The following is a 23,412-nucleotide window of genomic DNA, read 5'->3' as shown; positions in this document are numbered from 1 at the left end:
TGATCCAGATTGTACTTTATGCAAGCTGACAGGACATGCATGCAAGGGTACCCCTTCACGCCAAACTCACGACATGTACATGAAAACTCACTGAGCTTCACCGTATCGTTATAATCTCTAACGACATAGTACTCATCTCGAGAAATAGCATGGCAGCGAACATCTCACGCCTTCTACATGATATCCTTTAACTGATTCTCCGCCCATGGTGTCAATGGACCCACAAATGATGCCGCAGATTCTCGTCTCTTGTAAAACAATTCCTGTATCTTCAGTATTACAGCCTCTATCAATTTCATAACGGGGTATTCGCGTGCTTCTTTGAAAATGGCATTAACGCACTCAGAAATGTTCATCGTGACCAAGTTGAATCTTCTTCCTGGAAAGTGCGAAGATGTCCATCTCTCGTACCCGATTTCTATCAACCATGCATGTACTGGGGGATTGGTCATTTCGATATCATGCATTATTTTTTCAAATTCGGCCATCCTGCAAGTCTTCACAGCCATCCAATAATACATCTCCAACGACTTGTCCTTGAAAGTGTCCACCAAGTTTTTGTACATGTAGTACGCACAATACCCATGGATTGCACGCGGGAAGACTTGGGGAACCTCTTTCATTAAACCTTTATGTCGGTTGGATATAATGACAAGACCCTCCACATACCCTAAGACATTGTTAAGGTGGGTAAGGAACCAATTTCAACTACTGTTGTTCTCTAATTCTCCGATGTCAAACGCAAGTGGAAATATATGATTGTCCCCATCTAAGGCTGTGGCGATGAATAGCACACCCTTATATTTACCCTTTAAGTGTGTCCTGTCAAAAGCCAATATGCTCCGCAATGATTTCTGAAAACTTCATATGCATTGTCCGAGAGCTAAAAAACATCTCTCAAACCTCCAAGTCTGTTGGTTTACAGAAATGGCAGTAACTGTCCCTGGGTTGGCCCTCCTCAACTCATGCAAATACAAAGGGAGTTGATTGTAGGAATCTTCGTAAGACCCCATCACGTGATTAATTGCAAGTTCCCTAGCTTTCCATGCCTTCCAATAACTGATACGAATATTATATTTCTCTTGCATGGCGAAGATAATGTCAGCTGGCCTCAACCCTAGGCGTTGTTCAATGCGGCTAATAACCAGATCACACGCTAGCTTACTGCTAGCTTGTCGGTGATCGCTCTTCATCCATGTCATGCCGCATGTGTGTTTTGATTCATAAGTTTGTATTTTGAATATACCCGTATCATTCTCCCGAGATGCATGAACCCTCCATTCGCATGCATCTTCGAAGTACACCACGGTAAATCTCCTGGAATTTGAGTATATTACTCTATACTGAAAATTATTCCGAATTGCAAATTGACTTAAAACATACTGGCACTGACTCTTGTCCTTAAACGTTTGCCCAATAGCTATATCGGTCGGTTCACATAACAAATCAGTATATTCCAGCATTTTTGCATTGGTGAATGCATTATCATCAAATGGCATAAGAACTTGACGAGTCATGAGGTTTGATGTATCGGGAAGGTCTTAAAGCAGAATGTCACTTACACGCACAGATGGGAGGGTGGACGATGATGGCAGATCCACTGTTGATGCTAACGGCGGTGTCTTGTATTCATAATTACTTTTAATGTCAACCGCACCACTAACTTGCGTAGTCACGACGTTCAATGTTTGCGGCGGTTCGGGTATTTGATCATTGCTTACTACCACTTATAATGGAGAGGGATTGTATTTGAATTCCATGTCATACTCATCAGCCACACTGTCCACGTATGTTGTGGTATTGATGTTTTGGATTGTTTCGATGACTAACGTGATGAATTTATCCGAATGCTCAAACTGGTAAGACAAGAACTCTTTGACATCATCGTCGTTTTCGATTTCGATTGGAGGCATTGATTCGTTAGTGCAAGGATTCAATACTTTCATCCTAATATCACAATCTTCTGGTCTGCTCTTAATAATCTTGTAAATTCTAGATCGAAGATCCTCGTACGTAGTCTCAAGACATAGTGTCATTTGTTTTGATGTTTCACCCGTGTACGAGTATCGCTTGTTTTCAAATTCTAACTCCCCGCCAAAAAATCACATGATTCTTGTAGCCATTATCTGAAAACCAATACAATGACACATTATCAGTAAATCATAAATCAATGGAACCATGCCATATGACAAAACTCGATTAAATAATGAAGGACCTTCGTCGTTAACAAATGGTTTCAAGTGGTGCTTGTTTAATTTTGTGACGCTATCTATCATGCCATTGAGCGAGGGAGGCATTATCAGTTTGAGCAGAGTACACATGAAATTCAGCAGGGCAACTTGAAAATTGAGCGGGTCAAAATAGAAATTCAGCGGGAGTAACCTGAAATTGAGCAGGGCAAACTAGAAAATGAGCGGGGTAAGCATAAAATTGAGCGGGGCAAACATGAAATTGAGCGAGGCGAACTAGGAAATAAGCGAGGCAAACTAGGAAATGAGCGGGGTAAGCATGAAATTGAGCGGGGCAAACTAGGAAATGAGCAGGGCAAGCATGAAATTGAGCGGGGCAAGCATGAAATTGAGCATGGCAAACTAGGAAATGAGCGGGGCAAGCATGGAATTGAGCGGCCCAAACTAGGAAATGAGCGGGGTAAGCATGAAATTGAGCGGGACAAACATGAAATTGAGCGGGCTAAACTAGGAAATGAGCGTGGCAAGCATGAAATTGAGTGGGCCAAACTAGGAAATGCGCAGGGCAAGCATGAAATTGAGTGGGGCAAACATGAAATTGAGTGGGGCAAACTAAGAATTGAGCGCGCCAATCATGAAATTGAGCAGGGCAAACTAGGAAATGAGCGGGACAGACATGAAATTGAGTAGGGCAAACTAGGAAATGAGCGGGGCAAACATGAAATTGAGCGGGGCAAACACGAAATTGAGCGGGGCAAATAATATTTCGAGCGAGCATAGCGTGATATTGAGTTGGCCAAACATTTCTTCGAGCAAGCAAAGCATGGTATTGAGCGGGGCAAATATTAAATTGAGCAAGCATTGCATGGATATTGAATGGGCAAACTGTAAATTGAGCGAGCATAAGATAATATTGAGCTAGGCAAACAGTAGATTGAGCAATCCTATTATGAAATTTATCGCGGCAAACATTAAATTAACCTTATCTACCATGAAATAAAGCTAGGCAAACATTAAATTGGGCGAATCTAGCATTATATTTATCGCGGCAAACATTAAATTGACCTTATCTACCATGAAATTAAGCTAGGCAAACATTAAATTGAGCGATCCTAGCATGAAATTAAGCAGGGTAAACATGGAATTCAGCGAGCGTAGCATCAAATCAAGTGAGCTCTAACATAGAATTGGGTGAGCTTCAAATTGAATTGAGCAAGTTTGACATGGATTCAATCGATCAACATATAAAATTAACTAAGCCTAATGCATGAAATTGACTAAGCGTAACACATGGAATTGACCAAACTTCGCATGCAATGCCATTGTACGAGTGTAGCTTTTTTTTCCAAGATCTATACCTCCGACTGTTGCAGTACCGGTCAAATGCAGGTTGAAGAGAGGTGCTTTGTAGTGAGGGAATATTTTGAACCTTTTTAAGAAGATGCAACCAGTTCATTGGATTTCACGTACCCCTAGCCAAGATGAAATATAGAAAATGTAGAATAACAATATCTAGATGGATATCTCGATGCTTTATAGTTCGTCAAGGGAGTGAAAGCAACGCTGAAAAGCAGTAGCGAAAAGAGTATGAAAAAAGGAAGGGCATTTTTGTCCTGAAATTCGTAATCCGCACATGCATGTCTAAGTTGCAGAAGAAGGTTTATCTTCTTTCATAAAAACAGCTGGCTAAAAGGTGGGGTCCACAGTCTTAAAATTCTTGCCCTAAAATGATCTCTCAAAATGGATGGACGGTGTGGATATAACAAATACATCAGGGTGGTACTATAGAACTCGGTAACGTCACTTCATCAGCTACTCAACCGGTCGGTAGCTAATCCGCGTCCCTCTCATCAGACGTCGGAACATGCAAGCCGTATGGTACGTTTGAAATGGACGACATTTGTGTACCACCCCGCCTGTTCCAAGCTTGGAACAGGCTGGGCTGGGGTTCCAGTGGGTCACCATGATGTCCACACCATCTATACGTTTTTTTGTATCATTTTAGTTTCTGATTTGAAACATAAGGCATATCTAAATCTCAAGAGGACAACAGCAAAGTAAGCAATGGTACTAATGACGCTCAATGTTGAAACATTTATACAGGGTTCACTGAGATGTTTATTCGCCATCCAACCTATTCATAATTTCATATAAATATGGATTAAAAGAAAACATAAATATTATCTTGATACGAAGCTTTATTGGCCCCAGAAAGTTTTCAACTGTGGATGTTTAATCCTCAATGTGTGGTCCATTGAGACTTGGATATTCTTCATTTTTTTATTTTCTAATCCAAAATCGTACGAAAACATGGATGTACAGTGTGGACAAGATCCATATATCACAGTGGCCCCTCAGAGCCCTAGCCTGTACCGCGTTTGGAATAGGCGGGGTAGTACCCAGACAGCGTCCGTTAGAAATGCTTTCATTTGGAAGTTATTCGCTGAAGTGCGCACTCACCTCTGACAGCCGCACCCGCTACCCGACCATCAAATCGTGCCGCCGTCGGCACAAGCCGGGCCAGTACCCAATCAGTTAAAACCACGATGCGGAGAGAGAGAGAGAGAGAGTGTGTGTGTGCTTGTATTCGGAAAGCGAAGGGATTGAAGGAGACGAAGAAAAACAAAGAGAACAGAAGAGGCGAAAATGAGCGGAAGCGGGAAGCTGGTGTGCGTGACGGGTGCTTCTGGTTACATCGCATCATGGCTGGTGAAGCTTATTCTCGATCGTGGCTACTCCATCAATGCCACTGTTCGCGACCCCAGTAATTTCTCCCTTCTTCCTCATGCTTTTTATGTCAGTCCACACCATTAAAGTTGTTGGTACTGTTGTAGATGGGGCATAGCCTCAAACTCACGCTGATTGCGTGATTCTAACCATCCGATTGGTGGCCTTTGAATGGACGGTTAGAAGTAGTATTGAATGTCTGGATGAATACGATAGGGAAAATCTGGTGATTTCGATTGTAAGATCGATTTGGGTTTTGGGTTTTAGCTACACCCACAATGGCTGAACGGTTTGGATTGGCCATATCAATGTTCATGTATGCTGAATTGGTTACTTCCATTTCATCAACCAGAGCCAACAAACTAACAGGATCATTTGTTTCTACATCGTTCATTTGCAATGGCGGGCTCAGGTTATATTGGATCTTTTTTCTTTCTTTCTTTTTTCCTAGAGAACACCTCGCATGCAAGTAGTTGTAGATGATTAAAATTGTGCAACTAGCCGTGGGTTGGGCCCACCACGGTCTCTATATGGCATCCGACCCATCGATTGTGGCCTCCCCATGGAGATGGACTGACCTAATCAACTGGTGGGCCACAACTTTGGAAACAATGGAAAACTGCCCAAAATTTTCCATCAGGTGGTCGCCTGCCTGATGGTTGGATCAGTCTGATTTTTTGGGGAGGCCATTTTCATGGTGGGGAGCTAGTTGTATGATTTTCTCATGTACAACCAATGTTTTATTAATAGCCCGGCTATCCACACACATACATGAGCTCTCATCTTTCTTGGGGCAAGGAGGGTTGGCACTGTAGGAATTTTGGATATGTAAATTCTTAATTATGGAAATTCAGAATTTAAAAATAATTGTAAAAAGAAATTAAAAAAAAATTAGAAATTTGATTGAGGAATAATTTAGAAAACTTATTTGATTCAATGCGCGGTGACAGTCACTTGGGTTGAAATTGATTTGCCCTCCTTTGGATGATGTCCATAGTGCAATAGGAATACTGGATAATCAACCTCCAGGATACCCTCGAATGTTGTCTCGTCACACCGGCGCACTCGATGTACAAAGACCCGAACCGTCTTTGTATGTCTAACCCGAAGACTAAATCAGATGAACGGAAAGAAATCGTTGCAGAGATTTGATTTAAGAAAGAGAGACGAAAGATTGAATTGATATTAAATTCGGAACCAGAGAAGTTCCTTATATAGACTTCAAAGGTTGCCTCGAATGGGTGTGTACACACCCCGGCAGTCCTGGCTGTTATGTTTTTTGAAAAAGAAAAACCTTTCTTTTTTCGGCTCTGTTCGGAAATTCAAAATAAATGACCCGTTCTGATTAACCGAAATTTCAAAAGGCAACAAAAAAACTTTTAAGCTTGCAAGTATACTCATGTGCGCATAGTCACCAGACCACATTGCACCACACCGCCCCACATCTACGGCTACGGCTCGGCTTGGCTCAGCGTGTGCGCGGGTGTAGTTCATGGCATAGATTGGGGTTGTTGGCATAGCCTCCCCAAACAACCAAATTCACATGCCTCCTGAAAGAAGCCTAAGCCCTATTCAAAATCCTCTTCTTATAAACCCAAGTTTTTCTCATTATCTGTCTGATGTGGAACTAAACCCACACTACAACAAGACAAAATGCCTTTGTTGTTTTTTTTTAAAATTTGTAGGAGATTTTTTTTCGAAACACCAAATTACAATAATCCTCCACATGTTTCAAAATAAAGACTTTCAAGTTAAACCTGAATAATTGTGCATTATATTGATGTTTAATAGACTTGAATCGATACTTAGAATAGATAAGGTAGGTTCACAGGAGTTAGGTGACAGACAATCTTAAACCTGATTCCTATTAATGTAAAATAACTACACATGTCACTCACACAATTGTTCCGATACAGATGGTTATGTGGTTTGATGCTTTTTGGCCATGCACCTTTACCTGGATTTCACTAGTGCTTTAGAAAATTCATCCAAGTTCTCATAGCAAGCGGCCTCACCTCCACACTAGTATAGGTGAATTCCATAAGTTTACGCAACAACTGAATACACCACCAACTAGTATATGACATATGGATTTATTAAAAGTTCGAGACTCAACCTTACTAATTGTCGCTTACGTTGCCTACACCATAAAAGGGGCTTTCTTATCGCAATGCTAAATGTCTCCTAGTGTTTTGTTCTTTACCCATTTGAAACCTATCGCATGGGATCTCTATTTGTATAGGCTGGGTTACTAACACTAGTAGCTCATGATATTGGATTCAGCCCCATTCCCTTCGATGTATCTACGACTAGTTGTTTATTAAATCCTTTAGTCAGAGGATCTACCAAGTTCCTCTCTGATCTCACACAATCAATGGTTATTACTCCATGTAGTAAATGTCTTACTATGTTATGCCGAAGTCAAATATGCTTATTTTTGCCATTATAGATCTTATTATTAGCCATTGTTTGCTATAGTAGCTTGATAATTGCAATGCAAAGATATAGTTGAAACAAGTTTTGGCCACAAAGGTATATCAACCAATAGATTTCTATTCCATTCTATTTTTGTTGCAGCCTTTTCTTAAGCAACGAACTCAGATTCTATATTGGACCGAGCAATACAAGTTTGTTTGGTGGATTTCCTGGAGACAACTACTCCACCCAAAATGAGAATATATCCACTTGTGGATTTTGTTTAATCTGAATCTGTAATCCTGTTAGCATAGTTATATCCTTCCAATATAGCGGGAAAACCAATGTAATGTATACTATATGTGATTGTACCTTTCAAATACCTCAATATTCTAGATAAAGTAGTTGAATGATCATGATTAGGGTTATGAGTATATCTTCTCAATCTATTTACTGCATAAGTTATATCAAGCCTTGTGCAATTCATTAAGTACATTAGGCTAACAATGATTCTAGAATATTCAAGTTATGATACACTCTCACTTGTGTTTTTCTTTAGATGTATGAAATAGTCATAATGAGTGCTAACAAATATGCTATCAAAGTGATTAAAACCTTTTAACACTTTCTCAATGTAATGAAATTAAGATAGAATAAAACCATCATATTTTTTAATTGCTTTTATTCCAAGAATCACATTGACCTCGCTTAGATCTTTCATATCAAAATGTGATGACAAGAATTTTTTAGTAGAATTAATCATCTAAGACTTGTTTAAAAAATGAGCATGTCATCTACATACAAATAATCACTCCTTCATTACCTATGAATTTACTATATATACATCTGTCTGCGTCATTTATTTTATATCCATTAGATTTCAAAACACTGTCGAATTTCTCATGCCACTGTTTAGGAGCTTGTTTTAAGCCATATAAGGATTTGATTAATCTACATACTTTGTTTTCTTGACCTTCAATTTTGTAACCCTTAAGTTGATCCATGTATATTTCTTCTACTAAATCCCCATTAAAAAAGAAGAAGCTATCTTGACATCAATTTGATGTACAAGAAATTTGTATATAGAGGCCATGGTTATAACGACTCTGATAGAAGAGATCCTAGCTATAGGAGAATACGTATCAAAGTATTTTATCCCTTCCTTCTATTCGAAACTCCCACTAATGTAGCTTCAAACTTGTCAGTGGTACCACCAGGTTTTAACTTTTTCCTAAAAATCCATATATATCCTATTGTCTTATTCCGTGGTGGCAGGTCTACTAATTCCCAAGTTTTATTAGACAAAATAGATTCTCATTTATCATTTATAACTTCTTTCCAAAAGGATGTATCAGATGAATTGATAGCTTATGTATAGGTTAAAGGATCATTCTCAATGAGAAAAGTATAGAATCTATCTCCTAGGATAGTTTTTTTTTTTTTTTTTTCTAACCTTTATACTCCTTAGTTTTATTTCGTCTACGTTTTTTCTTTTTACAGTCTTACTACTTGAGTTAATACTTGAAGCATCATTATTTTTAATTTCTTTAGATGCAACTTTCATTGGAAAACATTCTCAAAGAATTTGCATCTTTTGCCTCAATAATAATGTTACGGTTTAGGATGTTATACTTCGATGTCAAAACTAAGAATCCGTAGGCTGCACTATTTTCTACGTATCCTATAAATATGCAGCCTGTTGTTTTTGAACCTAATTTTCTTTTCGTAGTTTCCGATAACCCTACTTTTGCTAAGCACGACCATACTTTAAGGTATTTATAGCTAGTAGGATGTTTCTTTTATAGTTCATATGGTATCTTACCTGTAACTTTATAAGGTATTCTATTCAAGATGTGACAAGCAGAAAGAATGGCTTCTTCCCACATGTTTGAGGGTAAACCAGAACTGTTTAACATTACATTCATCATTTCTTTCAAAGTTCTATTTTTCCATTCTGCTATACCATTTTGTTTAGGTGTATAAGGGGTAGTGGTTTCATGTATAATGTATTATTTTCACAGAATTCCTTAAACCGTAAGGATTCATATTCACCTCCCCTATCTGTTTTAATTCTCTTGATTTTCTTATTTAACTGCTTTTCAACTTATGTCTTATACTTGATAAAGAAATCCAATGTTTCATCTTTACTTCTTAGTAGGTATACCTTAGTGTATCTCGAGAAGTCATTTATTAAGGTCCTCTAAGGAGTGGATCTCAACCCCACTAGGCACTTTCCAAGCCTTCTCAATGACATTTTTAACAATTTAGAAGTAAGGTTTCTTTCCAATGAAATACCCTACAAGAGGATTGCTCCATTCCTTAATAACATCCAAGGAGTATTTCCTTGTGAAAGCTACATGGAGGGGTCTGATGGATCTGGTGGGTTGTAAATTAGGTCAACATTGTTGTCATTCTTCGTGCTAAAACAACTCGTTCAACCTTGAGGATGGGAAGCCTCACATGGTCCATCAACTGGTTGGGAAGGAGCACTTGTAGGAAGGGTACGCCTTATGTCGAGGCCTACATTGGTGGTGCCATTGGTCACATTTGATGAGACAAAATGGCCCATAATTGGGCCATTTGCATCATTTGTTGTCAAGTCGGGATCATACCACTCCCACTAAGGGCCAGGAAGTGGTCAGATGAAAAGTTTAGAGGGCCCGATCAAATCGTAGATGGTGTGCCAAGGTCATCATCATTAAATGGGTCTAGAACTAGGCCCTTTAGCTTGACCTTGACAAAGGCTACTTGTTGGATGCCGTTGTAATCCAGTCAACAAAAGCCTTTGCATCAAGTTGACCCGTGAAGTTTGGAACTTTAACTCGTACTTTCTTGGTGATATCGTCTTTCTCGAGCATCTCTATCGAGGCGTCACGGGTTTTCCCTGCAAAGAACTGTTACACAAAGTCATAAACAGACTATTGAGGACCAATACCATTTTGAGTTGCTGAAGGTTATGGCTAGAACTCTGGTTGCAGTTTTGGGTTACCATCGGGGTTTTTGATGGAATCAGGTTGCTCTCCATGTTGTTCTCCACATAGATGGTTAATAGCGGCGTTGACAACCCTTGCGAATAGCTCAATGATGCAATTGTTTCAATGTTGATTAATAAGCCTCCCTCGATAGATGTGACCACTATGAGTAAATATCATATTAGGTAGCGACGTCGACAAAGTAATGGATAAAATATAGGGTGGTTTCTGGTTTAAAACAAAACTGTTAATGAGATGAGATTCTAGGCTTTAATGGATTGAAACAAGGGCTAGATTTGTACTAATAATGGGTTGGATTTTGGGGCTTTTAATGGGCTAGGATAGGCCTGGATTTGGATTGGAATAGGGCTGGATTTGAACTGGAATAGGGGCTGGATTTTGGATTGTTAGTAGGCTGGGTATTGGGAGGGTAGATGGTTGCCAAAATTTCGGCAGAGTCTTTCCTTGTCAATTGGACATTTGGTTTTTGTAAAAAAAAGAAAAAGAAAAAGTGAATGGGGGTAGGATGACTAGATGCAATGAAGAGAATAAAGGAAAAGATGCAGATTTTTATGATTAAAGAACCTGGAAGCAGAATATTTAGCTTGTTGATCTAGGACTTCAATCCAGCCTTTAGACTTGCTCTGATACCAATCTGGCAAGACTTGCTGATGGGAAGGATCCACCTAAACATAGGCATCTCCAATCTAAGCATAAGAATCACAAACAAAGTAGAAGCAATTAACTAGAATTTTTATTCACTTGTAATGTGCCTTCATACTACTTATGCCAGGCCCTTAAATAACCTTTTTAGACATGCGAAGAAGGTAGGTTGTCATTGACAACTGATAACTTATTGCAAAACATGGAAGAGTAAATAAGAAAGATGCTTAATGGATACGAGACATCTAATGTGATTTTATTGCATGGTTGGCTGATTGATTTTGCATAGAGGCTTGGGCCTCCTTATTGATGGGCCAGCTGTGGAGCTTGAGCTTGGCCCATGGATTTTGGGCCCACTTCAGCCCGCATCAATTCAAAAGGAGATAAAATCCCTATAAACGAGGAAAAAAACTGATGTTACTCAATGGCGTTGGAAGCTATAGCACGCATTTTGGCTGTTTTGCCCTAAATCAAACTTTTCAGTCCAATTTCATTCAATTCTGACCATCCGTGAAGTTGTTCTTGACTTGTACTATATCATCTTTGGAATCTCTCCTGGAGAAATCTGGCATGTTTGTTGTTGTATAGCTTGTCTTGCAGCTGTATGAGGCATGCTTTTCATGTTTGCTGGTAGAATGTAACAGCATTCTTTTTTTATTTAATAATTCGTTTTGGGACTGATAACGGAGGGAATACCAATCACATCTATGAGGGAATTGGTTTCCTCATAGATTTGGAAGGCCATCTTGTTGCTGCTAATCACTATATGAACTAGAAAGACAAACTGAGGCTGTCTTTCAGAAAAAGAAAAGAAAAAAAAGAAAAAAGAAAAAAAGACAGATAAACTGAGGTTTGGCTTGTTGGATTCCGGGCAACATTGTTTAAGATAGGACTGTTACGTGGCTGCTCTTTTTATATTCTGTGATATATTCTATGTAAATTCCTAGAATCTCTTATGTGTTGTGTCACATTTTTTTGTAATTGAATGTCAGCTCAAAATGAATAAAAATAAGAAAAGGTGAAAAAGGTGAAAATGGAAATAACAATGCATTTAAGCGTCTTGGCCCAAGTCAAGTGCATATTGGACCCAATGGTGTCAAAATCATTATTATGTTGCAAGTTGTAACAGGGCTTGATTCATGTTGAATCACAGATCTTATCACAAATTGTAAGATTTTTTTTAATTTTTTTTCTGATTTTCTTAAAATATTGGAAAAAAAATAAATTGGAAGAACATAAAATCAGGAAAAACAAGAAGTTAAGAACTCATCAATCATCCATTTCACATCAGTGGGCAGCAAGAGAAGTAATACATGTCATGATATTGGCAATTGAGAACTTGTATAAGGAATACATATCATGATAATACTAAAGGATTCTTGTCTTTCCTTCATTCTTTGCGTCCAAGAACCTGCCTTAAAAACATACAAGAGTTCTTCAATAATTTACCCTTCTGTGTGTAGAATCACATTGGAAAAGTGGCTTTTGATTCTATTGACCAAAGAAAAGATAATGTGATGTCTTTTTGTTAGATTTTGGAAAATCAAAATTCCAAAGCTCCTCTCTCTCTCCCTCTCTCAAAAGACGAAAGTGAGGATTTCTAATAGGGGAGCCCTTTTACATGTTTTAAAAGCAAAGGAAAAAACAAGAAAAAATGTATAAAAATGAAAATTGAATTTTTATGTAAATTTGTGCCCCATTTATTCAGTTCACATATATCTTATGATTTGTATGATTTGTATGATTTGATACGATTTGGTTACGATTTTTTGAGATTTGCCATATGAACTTACAATTCAAATCGTGTGGTGTGCGATACGATATGGCTGTATGAATGATATCTCAAAACACACGAGTTTGACAATGTTGATCAGACCTGGTACAGGCTGTAGTAGCTGATGAGGTTGCATCTATGCTGAGATGCATGTGAATATACCGGAGACAGCGATATACCCACATATCGTGTCTCAGGTTGTGCTGATATGGAGATGTATCATCCATTGTGCCCGATACATCTCCATTTGTGCAATACATGACAGGTTAGTTAGCTGCTCTGTTTATAGTTTGTGAATTGTGATAGATTCAGTGTCAAGTTCTAGAACTCTCTTATGCATTGATATTGAATGTCAACTTTGGTCCCCACTCCCCATTGTTCGGGCAAACAAGTTGTCATCTAATTGTTCTAGTGCAAATTCAATGATGAGTCCAGACAAACATCTATCACAGAATAAATGTTCATGTCAATTTTATCTTTCAACATATTTAAGATGTTAACCTCGTTCTTGTTTATTTATTAAATCCAAGCATACGTCATTGCAGATGGTCCCAAGAAGATAGGACACTTGCTTGCCCTGGATGGAGCCAAAGAAAGACTTCATTTGTTCAAAGCAAACTTGTTGGAAGAGGGAGCCTTTGATGCTGTGGTCGATGGGCGTAAGGGGTTTTCCATACAGCATCCCCATTTTATCATAATGTCATGGTTCCGCAGGTTTGCCCCATATTATTTCCTTTCTGATAGCCTCATTCAAACGGTTACTATAAATTTTAGTTTTTGAAATGGAGCTTTGCTAAGTGCGCATGCGTTCAATAAAGCTCGTGAACCTGCAGCACATTTGCCTGCATGGCACAAATGCTGTGAGATCTTGCACATGTTTTACCAAAAAAAAAAAATATGGCCCAATCAGCATGTGGGCCTAATATTGGAAACAGGTGGATTGGTTAGAAAACTTCAGCCAAGTTTTTCTGAGCCGTACATTTAGTTTGCAAACTATGGCCCACCTGACCAGTGGATCAACCTGATTCTTGGGTTAGGGCATCAAGATAGTGGGGCTGTTCTGATAGATGGATTGGATCTTGGATTGATTGTGTCATGATGGCACATGTGTGGCGTGTACATGAGCTTTATTATACACGCGTGTGAGCTTAGCAAAGCTATTGTATGTATTATAAAGTTTTGGTTCTTTATTTTATTCTGTGCATTTTTCTTGTACAAGGAGATCTTTATATAGTTCTCCTCTTTCCTTTTCCTCGCCTCTTTCATTCAAAGCCTTATTTTGCATGATCAGCTGCTTGGCTATCTTGTTTAAACTTGACTATCTTATCTATGATTATTGCCTGATCTCCCACATCTTGGGCTCTACATTCTAGCTTTCCTCATTTTCATTGCATTTGTGGTTTGCAAAGTTAATGTCCTGGCCATTGCTTTTTTTTTGTTCTATAGTTATGTAGCTTTGATATGCAAGCTACGGTCAGTAGCATTAAAATTTGAGATGTTTCTGGTTTAGATTTGCGTAAGCAAGAGCTGAGAATGAAAATTTTAAGCTATAAACACTAGAATAGTGATGTGGGATGGATGTGGAAAAGATGTAGATGAAGATGATTTGGATGTTGAAGGTGAGTATGTAATGAAGCATGAAAGATAAAATTGAACTTTTGACTTGTGTAGATTAAAATTTTTACCATTTTTTTATGATTGATTCCATCTCTAGACACTCTTATATGTCTTCAATTGATCCAATGGTCACCCTTCAGGTTAAAATTTTAAAAAAAAATTAAAAAAAATTAAAAAGAAGAAGAAGAAGAAGAAGAAGAAGAAGAAGAAGAAGAAAAAGAGCTCCAATCATCATCATCAAAGCCTTGTCCCAATTAATTAGGGTAGTCTACATGAATCATGTTCTGCCATTCCACTCTATCAAGATTCAAAGGCCATAACGTCAGTCAAACCATAGGTCATCAAGTCTTTTCTTACCATCTCCATCCATGTCCTTTTGGGCCTTCCCCTTACCCTTTTAGAGTCTTCAACTTTTACCAACTCACTCCTAACCGGTGCAGTTTTTGGTCTCCTTTGCATATGACCAAACCATCCAAGTCTACTTTTCCTCATCTTATTACCAATTGGTGCTACTCCTAAATTCCCTTGAATGCATTCGCATCAAATTCTATCCTTTTTGTTCTTGCGCCACATCCCTTAACTGCCCAATATTCTTTCCCACAAAGCATGGCTGCGCTTATAGCAATCCTTCAAATTTTCCTTTAAGTTTTAGTGGTACGAGACGATCACATAAAACTCCAGAGGCACATCTCCATTTCTTCGACCCAGCTTGAATTCTATGGGCAATGTCCTTCTCAATCTCTCCACTCTCATGAATTATCGACCCAAGATATTGAAAGTGGTCATTTTGGGAAACTTCTTGGTTAACAATCATAACTTATTCCTTGTTTGCACTTTTATTGTTACTAAAATTGTACTCATACACTCTCTTTTTCCTTGACTAATTTTAAATCCTTTAGATTTTAAAGCACCCCTCCATTAATCTAGCTTTGTGTCCACACCCTTCTCACTCGTTTTGTTAAGCAAAACTATGTCATCTGCAAACAACCTACACCATGGGATCTCTTCCTACAAATGCATTGCTAACTAGTCCATAACCAATGTGAAAAGATAAGAGCTCAATGTTGTGACCCTTGGTGCAATCCTACAATAATTGGAAACCCACTTGTCTCTCCACTAGGTGATCATCAAGAAATGACAACAAATAATGTTAAATATGCGGAACCACTCCAAAAAGAACCCTAAGGAGTAAAGCCATAGGGGATCTAGAAGAATTGCTCTTCAAAGTTTTGAATCCTATTACAATTTACAGGAAACAAGACAATCCAATTTTATTCATTCAAAAGTCCAATAATCTTTCCATAATTGGGGTCTTTTTAAAAATCAAGCCGAGGTTAAAAGCCTCCATACATTATAAAAAATAAAATTTTAAAAAAAAAAAACAAAAAAAACTCCTAAACTATTGCAGCTTGCATTAAAAGATTTAAGGAAATTTAAGGATAAAGTCCGACTACTACTAAAACTCCTTATACACCTATTGTATGGGTTGTGTATACTCAACAATTTTACGTATAATTTATATGCATGTCCAAAAAATACTATACATTTTCTTTTGCATCTCAAAAGAAAAAAAAGAAAAAAAATCATTTAAAAATTGCATGTTGAGGGGTTTTATACCCGAGGAAATTCGATTTCCACACTCCAATTTCCATGCCCAATTTTATTTTTTAATTTATGAAAATTTTGGGGGTGCAAATTTGGATTTCCTCCTCCTTGAGTTTGTATGTTGAGGGGTTTTAGACATGTGGAAATTCAATTTCCACCCGCTCGATACCCTTTTTATATGATTTCCCATGATTTTGACCCCCTTTTGACCATTTAACTTATCTTAGGTGGCATTTTTGTTCCCTAATCACCTTTAATTAAGATATATCTTCATAATCACCAAATAAGCCTTATCCTAACTAGTGTTTTAAATAGCCACATTATGTAGTGTATAGCTTGCGCTACATTTTGTAGCTTAGCCTTAATGCTACGTATCTTATGAAAATAGCTTTAAGTCATGTGTAGCTTATGCTACATGATAATTCGCCTATGTTACACGCTACATAGACTATGCTACATGCTATGTAGCTCACACATTAATTTTCACTACAACCCAAAATCAATGAATGTTTTCAATGATTTGTTACATTTTTCTACTTTCAATTAAAATTAGTTAACCTTTCCAAATGCTTTTGGTAAAATAATATAAGTAACAATATTAAATTAGTTTTGTTGCTCTCTTTACCTTCATACTTAATCATTACCCTTTCTTATTACTTTAGGTTGCTTTTGGTTGCACCAAATGTCATGAAATTTTGCTAAATTCCATTATTAATCAGTCTAATTTCATGTGGAATATCATGGAATTGGTGCAACCAAGCACAACCTTGATTAAAAATCTAGAAGTAGCATGTAGCTTACGCCTCACGCTTCAAAGGGGTGCATGCTACACTACATGCTATTTTCTATTTAAAACATTGATCCTAACTAATTGGTGTCGGTTACACGAATCCTGTTTTGTCATTCCTCTTTATCAAGGACCATGTCCTAAGTTAAACCATAGGTCATCAAGCCTTTTCTTACTACCTCCACCCATCTCATTTTGGGAATTCTCCCTGCCTGTTTAGAATCTTCAACTTGAACTAACTCATTCCTTCCAACTGATGCAGTTCTTATTCTCTGTTGCACATTGTCAAATCATCTAAGTCTACTTTGCTCATCTTATTACCTATTGATGCGACTCCTAAGTTCCCTCAATTGCAATAATTTCTAAATTGATCCTTCCTCGTCTAGCTACTCATCCATCTCAAAATCCTCCTTTTAACTACACTCATCCATCTCAAAATCCTCCTTTTAGCTACACTCATCCTATTAACGTGTTGTTGTTCCTTAATTGCCCAACATTCTGTCCCATAAAGCCTGGTTGGTCTTATAGTCATCATATAAAATTTGGGGAACTTTTGGGGCATTTGAAATGAGGGGATATTTGGCAAAAAATTTCTCGTGAATCTTGACCTTAGTTGCAAGATCCTTGTAGCCAAGTGATGCTCCCTCTTCAAACCATGTTTCGCACTATCACTCCTGCTCCGGCTTCCTAGCCTTTTATACTTGATAACCAATTGAAACAAACTTGTCTTCCTTGCTCCTACACCTGAATCTATTGTTGCTTCGTTGCATGCTATGTGCAATTATAATCTCTACAGTTCTACTATGTCTACCTAGTTTCAAATGCCCCAAATGTTTCCCTATAAATATACCCCTCACAAAAGCCACCCTAAGTAAAATAGTTCTCGATCTCAACCCTCTCATGTTCTTTGAATCATCTATGTGTGGAAGGTATACATCCTCAGTAACGGGGACTGATAAGCCTAATATGGATAATCATGCCGATTTGACATCAATGACCTTGGTCCTTGACGAGGTAATGTGGCAGCTGAAATATATTGTAGACTCCAGAGTGAGGCCCATGATCATATCCATAAACACCTTCCCTGCCTGGTGTAGGAAACTAGGGTTGTCTATGAGGAACACTACCCATCTCCCTGTTTCCTACGAAACCCAGCTCCTCTTTTGGCACTCCATAAATCTGTGGATCAAATTACTCCATCTTTCTAGTCTCTTGCTATTCAAAACCTAACCGCTCTTTCAGCAATGTGATGGTAGAATTATAGTTTTCATTTTTGTTGTCATGTATTTATGTATAGACAATGCTCAGGTTGAGAGTGTACAAAACGCTTGGATTTTTAGTTTGTAAAAATGGTGCCCATGCTTAAGTCGTCTAAACTATTGATATGATGGTCCTCATCCTGGATGGCCATGCACAAGAGCTCCTTAGGTAGATCCTAGCTATAGAATAATTTTACCTTTCTTTGCTATATGTAGACTGTTGCTTTATTTTCTTAAAGAGTTAGGCTGTTTCCAACTTAGAAATTTCTGGTGCATGGGCCATATACAGTGGGCCCAATGTTTTAAAATTTGATGATATTGGCCTATTTATCCGATGATATATCTTGTATCCCACCTGTGCAATACAAAACACATAAGTAGTGCCGATATATCCCACATATTCGATCCGGTAAGCATTTTCAATTTTTGATCCCTTTTTTTGTTGAAATTATGTTAAATCAGTGTAAATGGTTACAAATCCATTGGTTCTTCATGTTTTGCGTGAAAAATCATGGAGTTGGAGCTTTGATTTCGATATCCATTGATTCTTCATGGTCACCATGTTTTTTTTTTTTTTTTTCCGAAATTTTCCTTCAACTCGCTGTCAATTGAGACTAATTTCGAAGTATTTAGGAGTATTTGATGAAATGATTTAATTTCGAAATTTGAGTGTAGGTGGTCCGATTTGGGGGAAATTAGAGAAATTTTGAAAATTTTCCAATTTCTCCCAAATTGTTTGCAATGTTGCACTCCAAACATGAAATCAAGCATGTATGAGGGTTGATCCACTGATTTGTTAAGTCCTTGTCAATTTTCGGAAAATAAAAATCATTTTAAAATTAAATATTATTAAATTATTATTATTTTTCGAAATCTCCCTTCAACTAGCTGTCTATTGACACTAATTTCGAAGTTTAGGAGTGCTTTATGAAATGATCATCACATACACTATAAATGTTATGCATTCAATTTGAATATATAGTTGCATTAGTTCAGCTAGACAACACATATCTTAGCACCCTATACAAAGGAAACCTATTATGTGCACTTCTTTTTTGAGATGTTATGATTTAAAAGTGTGTATTTAAGGTTTTTTTTAACAATCCCTGAAGTTTCATCGAAAAATTCAACCATTTTCCCAATGTTTTCCTGTGTTTCCCAAAGAGTGCGATAAATTACCTGATACAAATGATTTATACCGTGCGATAACTGATACGTATGTGTATCCTAAGGATGCGATACATAATGCGATACCGATATTTCGAACACTGGGCCTACCATATCATTGGTTTGGATCACTGAACCACCATAGGCTACGTTTATAAAAACCGAAAGCCTAAATGATACTTACACATTATTCTGCCCAAGCACTCTATATTTTCTCTTTAAATTTTCAGAAGGGGTTCCTTTGATGTTTTTGGTTATTCTTTGGTGGCATTCACATTCCTGTAGGGACTGAAAAATAAAGAGATGTCCACCCTAGCATGCATCATATCCATGTACAGGATCCTTTTTTTTTAATTTTATTTTAAATTTCATGCCGACTCAAACATTTACGGTCATTTTTTGTTTCTCTTAACATGGTTAGGAACATAGCATATAGGAGTTATGCTTATTAAAAGCACAAAGATTTGTTCCAAACTGAACCATTGAGAGGCTATTAGGCATCTAATCTTGATGGGCCAGTTTCTTTCTTATTTGTGTACAGTAATTGTCTAATGGGGAATGCTCGAGTGGTACCGACAGTACTGTAAGCTTATGGTGGTACCAGGTAGATGTGGGGCCCACATGATGTACCCGATCAAATGCACCACCTCATACTACCTCTAGGTGTCAAAAAGCAGCCTGATCCAACACTTAGGCAGTGTTTTAAATAGCAAATAGTGTGTAACGTAGCGTTTACTCCTCTGAAGCGTGAGGCTTAAGTTACATGCTATTTTTATATTTTTAATTAAGGTTGTACTTGATTACACCAAATATCATGAAATTTTATGATATTTTGCACCAAATTTCACCAAATTAATCTTATTAATAATGAATTTGGTGCAACCAAATACAACCTAAAATAATAGGAAAAAAAGGCGAAGATTAAGTATAAAGGTAAAGAAAGAGCAACATATCTAACTTAATTCTATTACTTATATTAGTTTGCTAAAATAAAGGGATTAACAAATTTTTATTAAAAAATGAAAAATGTAAGAAATCGTTGAGAACATTAATTGATTTAATGTTTTAGTGAAAAATAACTTATAGTGTAAGCTATGCAACGTGTAGCATATGTAAAATTAGCATGTAGCATAAGCTACATGTGACTTGAGCTATTTTCATGAGCTACATGGCATTACGGCTACGCTACGCTGCATAGCGTATAACATAACGTAGCTATTTAAAACACTGCAATTAGGTGTGCCACAACACAAGGAACAATGTGATAGGGGATGCCCACCCATGATTTCCACAAGGGTCCACCTAAATTTTGAAACAACCTGATTTTTCGGCCTGACCCTTTATCCAAACTAGGCAAAGATTTCATATATATACAACACGGTGGGTGAATTTGGAAATGTAGTGGAAAACCTTTTTTTTTTTTTTTTTTAAAACTCCAGATTAATAAATTAAGCCCTAAGGATCACCAGTTAGGTATCATTAAGTTTCTACATGAAACCAAAATCCGAGGATTTAGGTTCAGATATACCTTTTGATCTTTGGTGTCAAAACCATTCAATTGTCGAAGCCATACCTTCGAAGTAGAAGGTTCTCTCCTAGATCTATCGTAGATGAGATTTGGAAAGTCAACACATTGATGCTATACCTTCAAAGTAAAAGGTTTTTTCCCAAATCTATGCCAGATGAGGAGAGGAGGAGCCAACAAACTGACCCTAGAGTGGGGCTAGGGCAGTGCACAGAGACACACACATAGTGGACCCTACACATCTGTACTTGTGGACGTAGGGTAGAGAGAGGATTCTTTCCTCTTTTCTCATCTCATCTCATCTCTCTCTCTCTCTCTCTCTCTCTCTCTCTCTGAGTGGTGATTCCCTAGGGGGTATGAGTATCCAAAGCTCTCTCTTCTGTGTAATCACCCTTTGAGATATGATCTTATTTACAAGGAGTTAGTGTTTTAGGGAGAGACACTAGTATGATGCTCAACTGCCCTATAGAATTTGGTATGCCCCACCACATCTAAAGTTTATAATCATTCCTGATCATTTACCTGATTGACTCCATCTCTTCATTGATCATAGTAATCCATTTTCAAGCCAATTTCCATGCAAGATCTCGATTGTCAAAATTATCATCAAGTGTAATGAAAACATTCTAATGGTTAAAATAAAAGATCAACGGTTGAAAACACTCATAAAACCATCTGAAGCCTTTTGGGTACCAATACAAGTGAAAACCCACTTGATGGATGGTCCAATCCACCAGATCTTATCCATAAGTGTACCCCTAGGAGACCAATGGATCCCTTGTTGGATCATATGCACCTCAACCGTATCCTAATAAATGAACCAACAACACCCACATATGAGCCATTGCAATTGACTTCGTGAGGCGGGCTAAAAACACATTGCATCAAGAACTTGAATTTCTCGTATGTGCTCAGGTCTCAAAACTAGTACATACACAAGTCGATCATGGTCCAAGCATGATGAGTCTCCCAGTCTAGAGACTTGAATTGATCCTTAAATACAAGTGCCCAATAGGTCCAATACTAGGAGCCTATTCCCATGACACACTTACACTCCTATTTACGGTAGGGCACAAGCAGACTCGTCGTTGAACCCGATGATCAAGACCTCAATCCTGATTTGTCATCAGTCCCTCACACAAAATGATCACATAATAATGATAGCAACCACAAGTTTGTCCTACAACCTACTAGCAGTGTTTTAAATAACGAATAGCATGTAACGTAGTGTTTACCCCTCTAAAGCGCAAGGTGTAAGCTACACGATACTTCTTGATTTTTGTCAAGGTTGCACTTGGTTGCACCAATTTCATAATATTTTGCACCGAATTAGATTGATTCACAATTGAATTTAATGAAATTTCATCACATTTGGTACAACCAAACACAACCTAAAGTAATAGGAAAGGACAATAATTAAGTATACAAGTAAAAAAAGAGCAAAGAAACTGATTTAGTACTGTTAGTTATATTATTTTGCTAAAAGCATTGAAAAGATAAACTATTTTTTTATTGAAAATAGCAAAATGTAATAAATCAATTGATTTTAATGTAGTGAAAAATAACTTCTAATGTTAACCAAGTAGCATGTAGCACGTAGCATGTAGCTTATGCAAATTATCTTGTAGCGTAGGCTACACGTGACTTAAGTTATCTTCATGAGCTACGTAGCATTAACTACATGCTACACAGTGTAAGCTATTTAAAACATTGCTTGTTAAGTGGTCATGGAGGAATGGGGTAATAAGATCTGTGGAACACAACTCTCGCTTGACTAGTGGCGGTTGTGCCCAATCTCAAGTTCTCAAGAACAATTAGAGGAATTCCTCTTCTTGGACCGTATATATGTACGATTTAAGATATACCCGCATGTTAGATATGGCTAACCATTCAATAACAGTATGACTACTATGAAAATCGTTACGTTATTGGTTGTTATTACTATTACGGCTAAATTTTTTTAAAAGAAAAAATCAGATAAAATATTGAAAATTTTCTAAAAAATGAGAGGATTCCAAATATGTTTTTTTTAAAAATAAAATAAAAATAAATTTTAAACATGTTTATAATAGTGTAATAGGCCATTCTTTAGTATGAATGCCACCTCGTGCTGCCCGATGATTTTATTAACCTAGCAAGCTTAAATTGACTATAAAATTCCTATATTTAATTTTCTAAATAAGGAGATAATAATTCAATATAAATAAGATAATATGAGCATAAATCTAATGATGAGGCAATTATATATTAAATATAACCATTTTACCAGAGACAACCATAACATACTAGTGTAGGTCCATAAGATGTTAATGTATGGGGTCCTTACTCTTGCCCCGGTGGTAGACTCACAAGAGTTTCAACACCAAGTCAAGGGTTTGAGTACCCATAGGTGGTGAAATCCCACTACGGCATGAGTGTGTGGGTGTGCATGTGTGTGGAGCGTGTGTGCGTGTGAAAAGGAAGAAGATGTTAATGTATGAGTATAAAATGAACTCATAACTCATAGGTGATAAAGTGATGTCAAAGCCTGAAGGATAAATATAAAGACATAAACATTACCCACTAATCGTGTCACCACCAAAAAGAAAATCATGTTGCCTGTGGCTACTCAACCTCCACATCATAATCATATCCATAATAACCTGAGGGAAAGATCATGTCAATGAAACTCGAGGATGAGCGATCATGATCATTATTGTCATTGGGCATCTG

At 37.5% G+C, this 23,412-nt stretch overlaps 1 protein-coding gene and 1 pseudogene across 1 annotated transcript; one reads left to right on the top strand and one right to left on the bottom strand.

Annotated features, from left to right (window-relative positions):
* Positions 1 to 704: 704 nt before the first annotated feature.
* LOC131224991 (uncharacterized) lies at positions 705 to 1,517 on the bottom strand. The gene is made up of 2 exons (XM_058220423.1): positions 904 to 1,517; positions 705 to 822 (listed from the first exon to the last, which is right to left on the bottom strand). Exons 1-2 carry the CDS (start codon positions 1,515 to 1,517, stop codon positions 705 to 707), a joined length of 732 nt encoding a protein of 243 aa, XP_058076406.1.
* Positions 1,518 to 4,663: 3,146 nt separating this feature from the next.
* Positions 4,664 to 23,412, top strand: part of LOC131225921 (phenylacetaldehyde reductase-like) — a 41,633-nt pseudogene continuing 22,884 nt past the window's right edge.

This window comes from Magnolia sinica, chromosome 14 (assembly GCF_029962835.1).
Source record: "Magnolia sinica isolate HGM2019 chromosome 14, MsV1, whole genome shotgun sequence".
Taxonomy (NCBI): domain Eukaryota; kingdom Viridiplantae; phylum Streptophyta; class Magnoliopsida; order Magnoliales; family Magnoliaceae; genus Magnolia; species Magnolia sinica.
Note: the sequence above shows the minus strand (reverse complement) of the source record. Positions and strands in the feature narration are given on the sequence as shown.

Excerpts from the sequence above, each read along its gene's own strand:
- LOC131224991 (XM_058220423.1), bottom strand. The coding sequence starts at position 1,517 with ATGACTCGTCAAGTTCTTATGCCATTTGATGATAATGCATTCACCAAT. Across the intron at positions 823-903 it reads GTAAACCAACAGACTTGGAG|GACACACTTAAAGGGTAAAT; the intron begins GTTTGAGAGATG and ends GGCTTTTGACAG.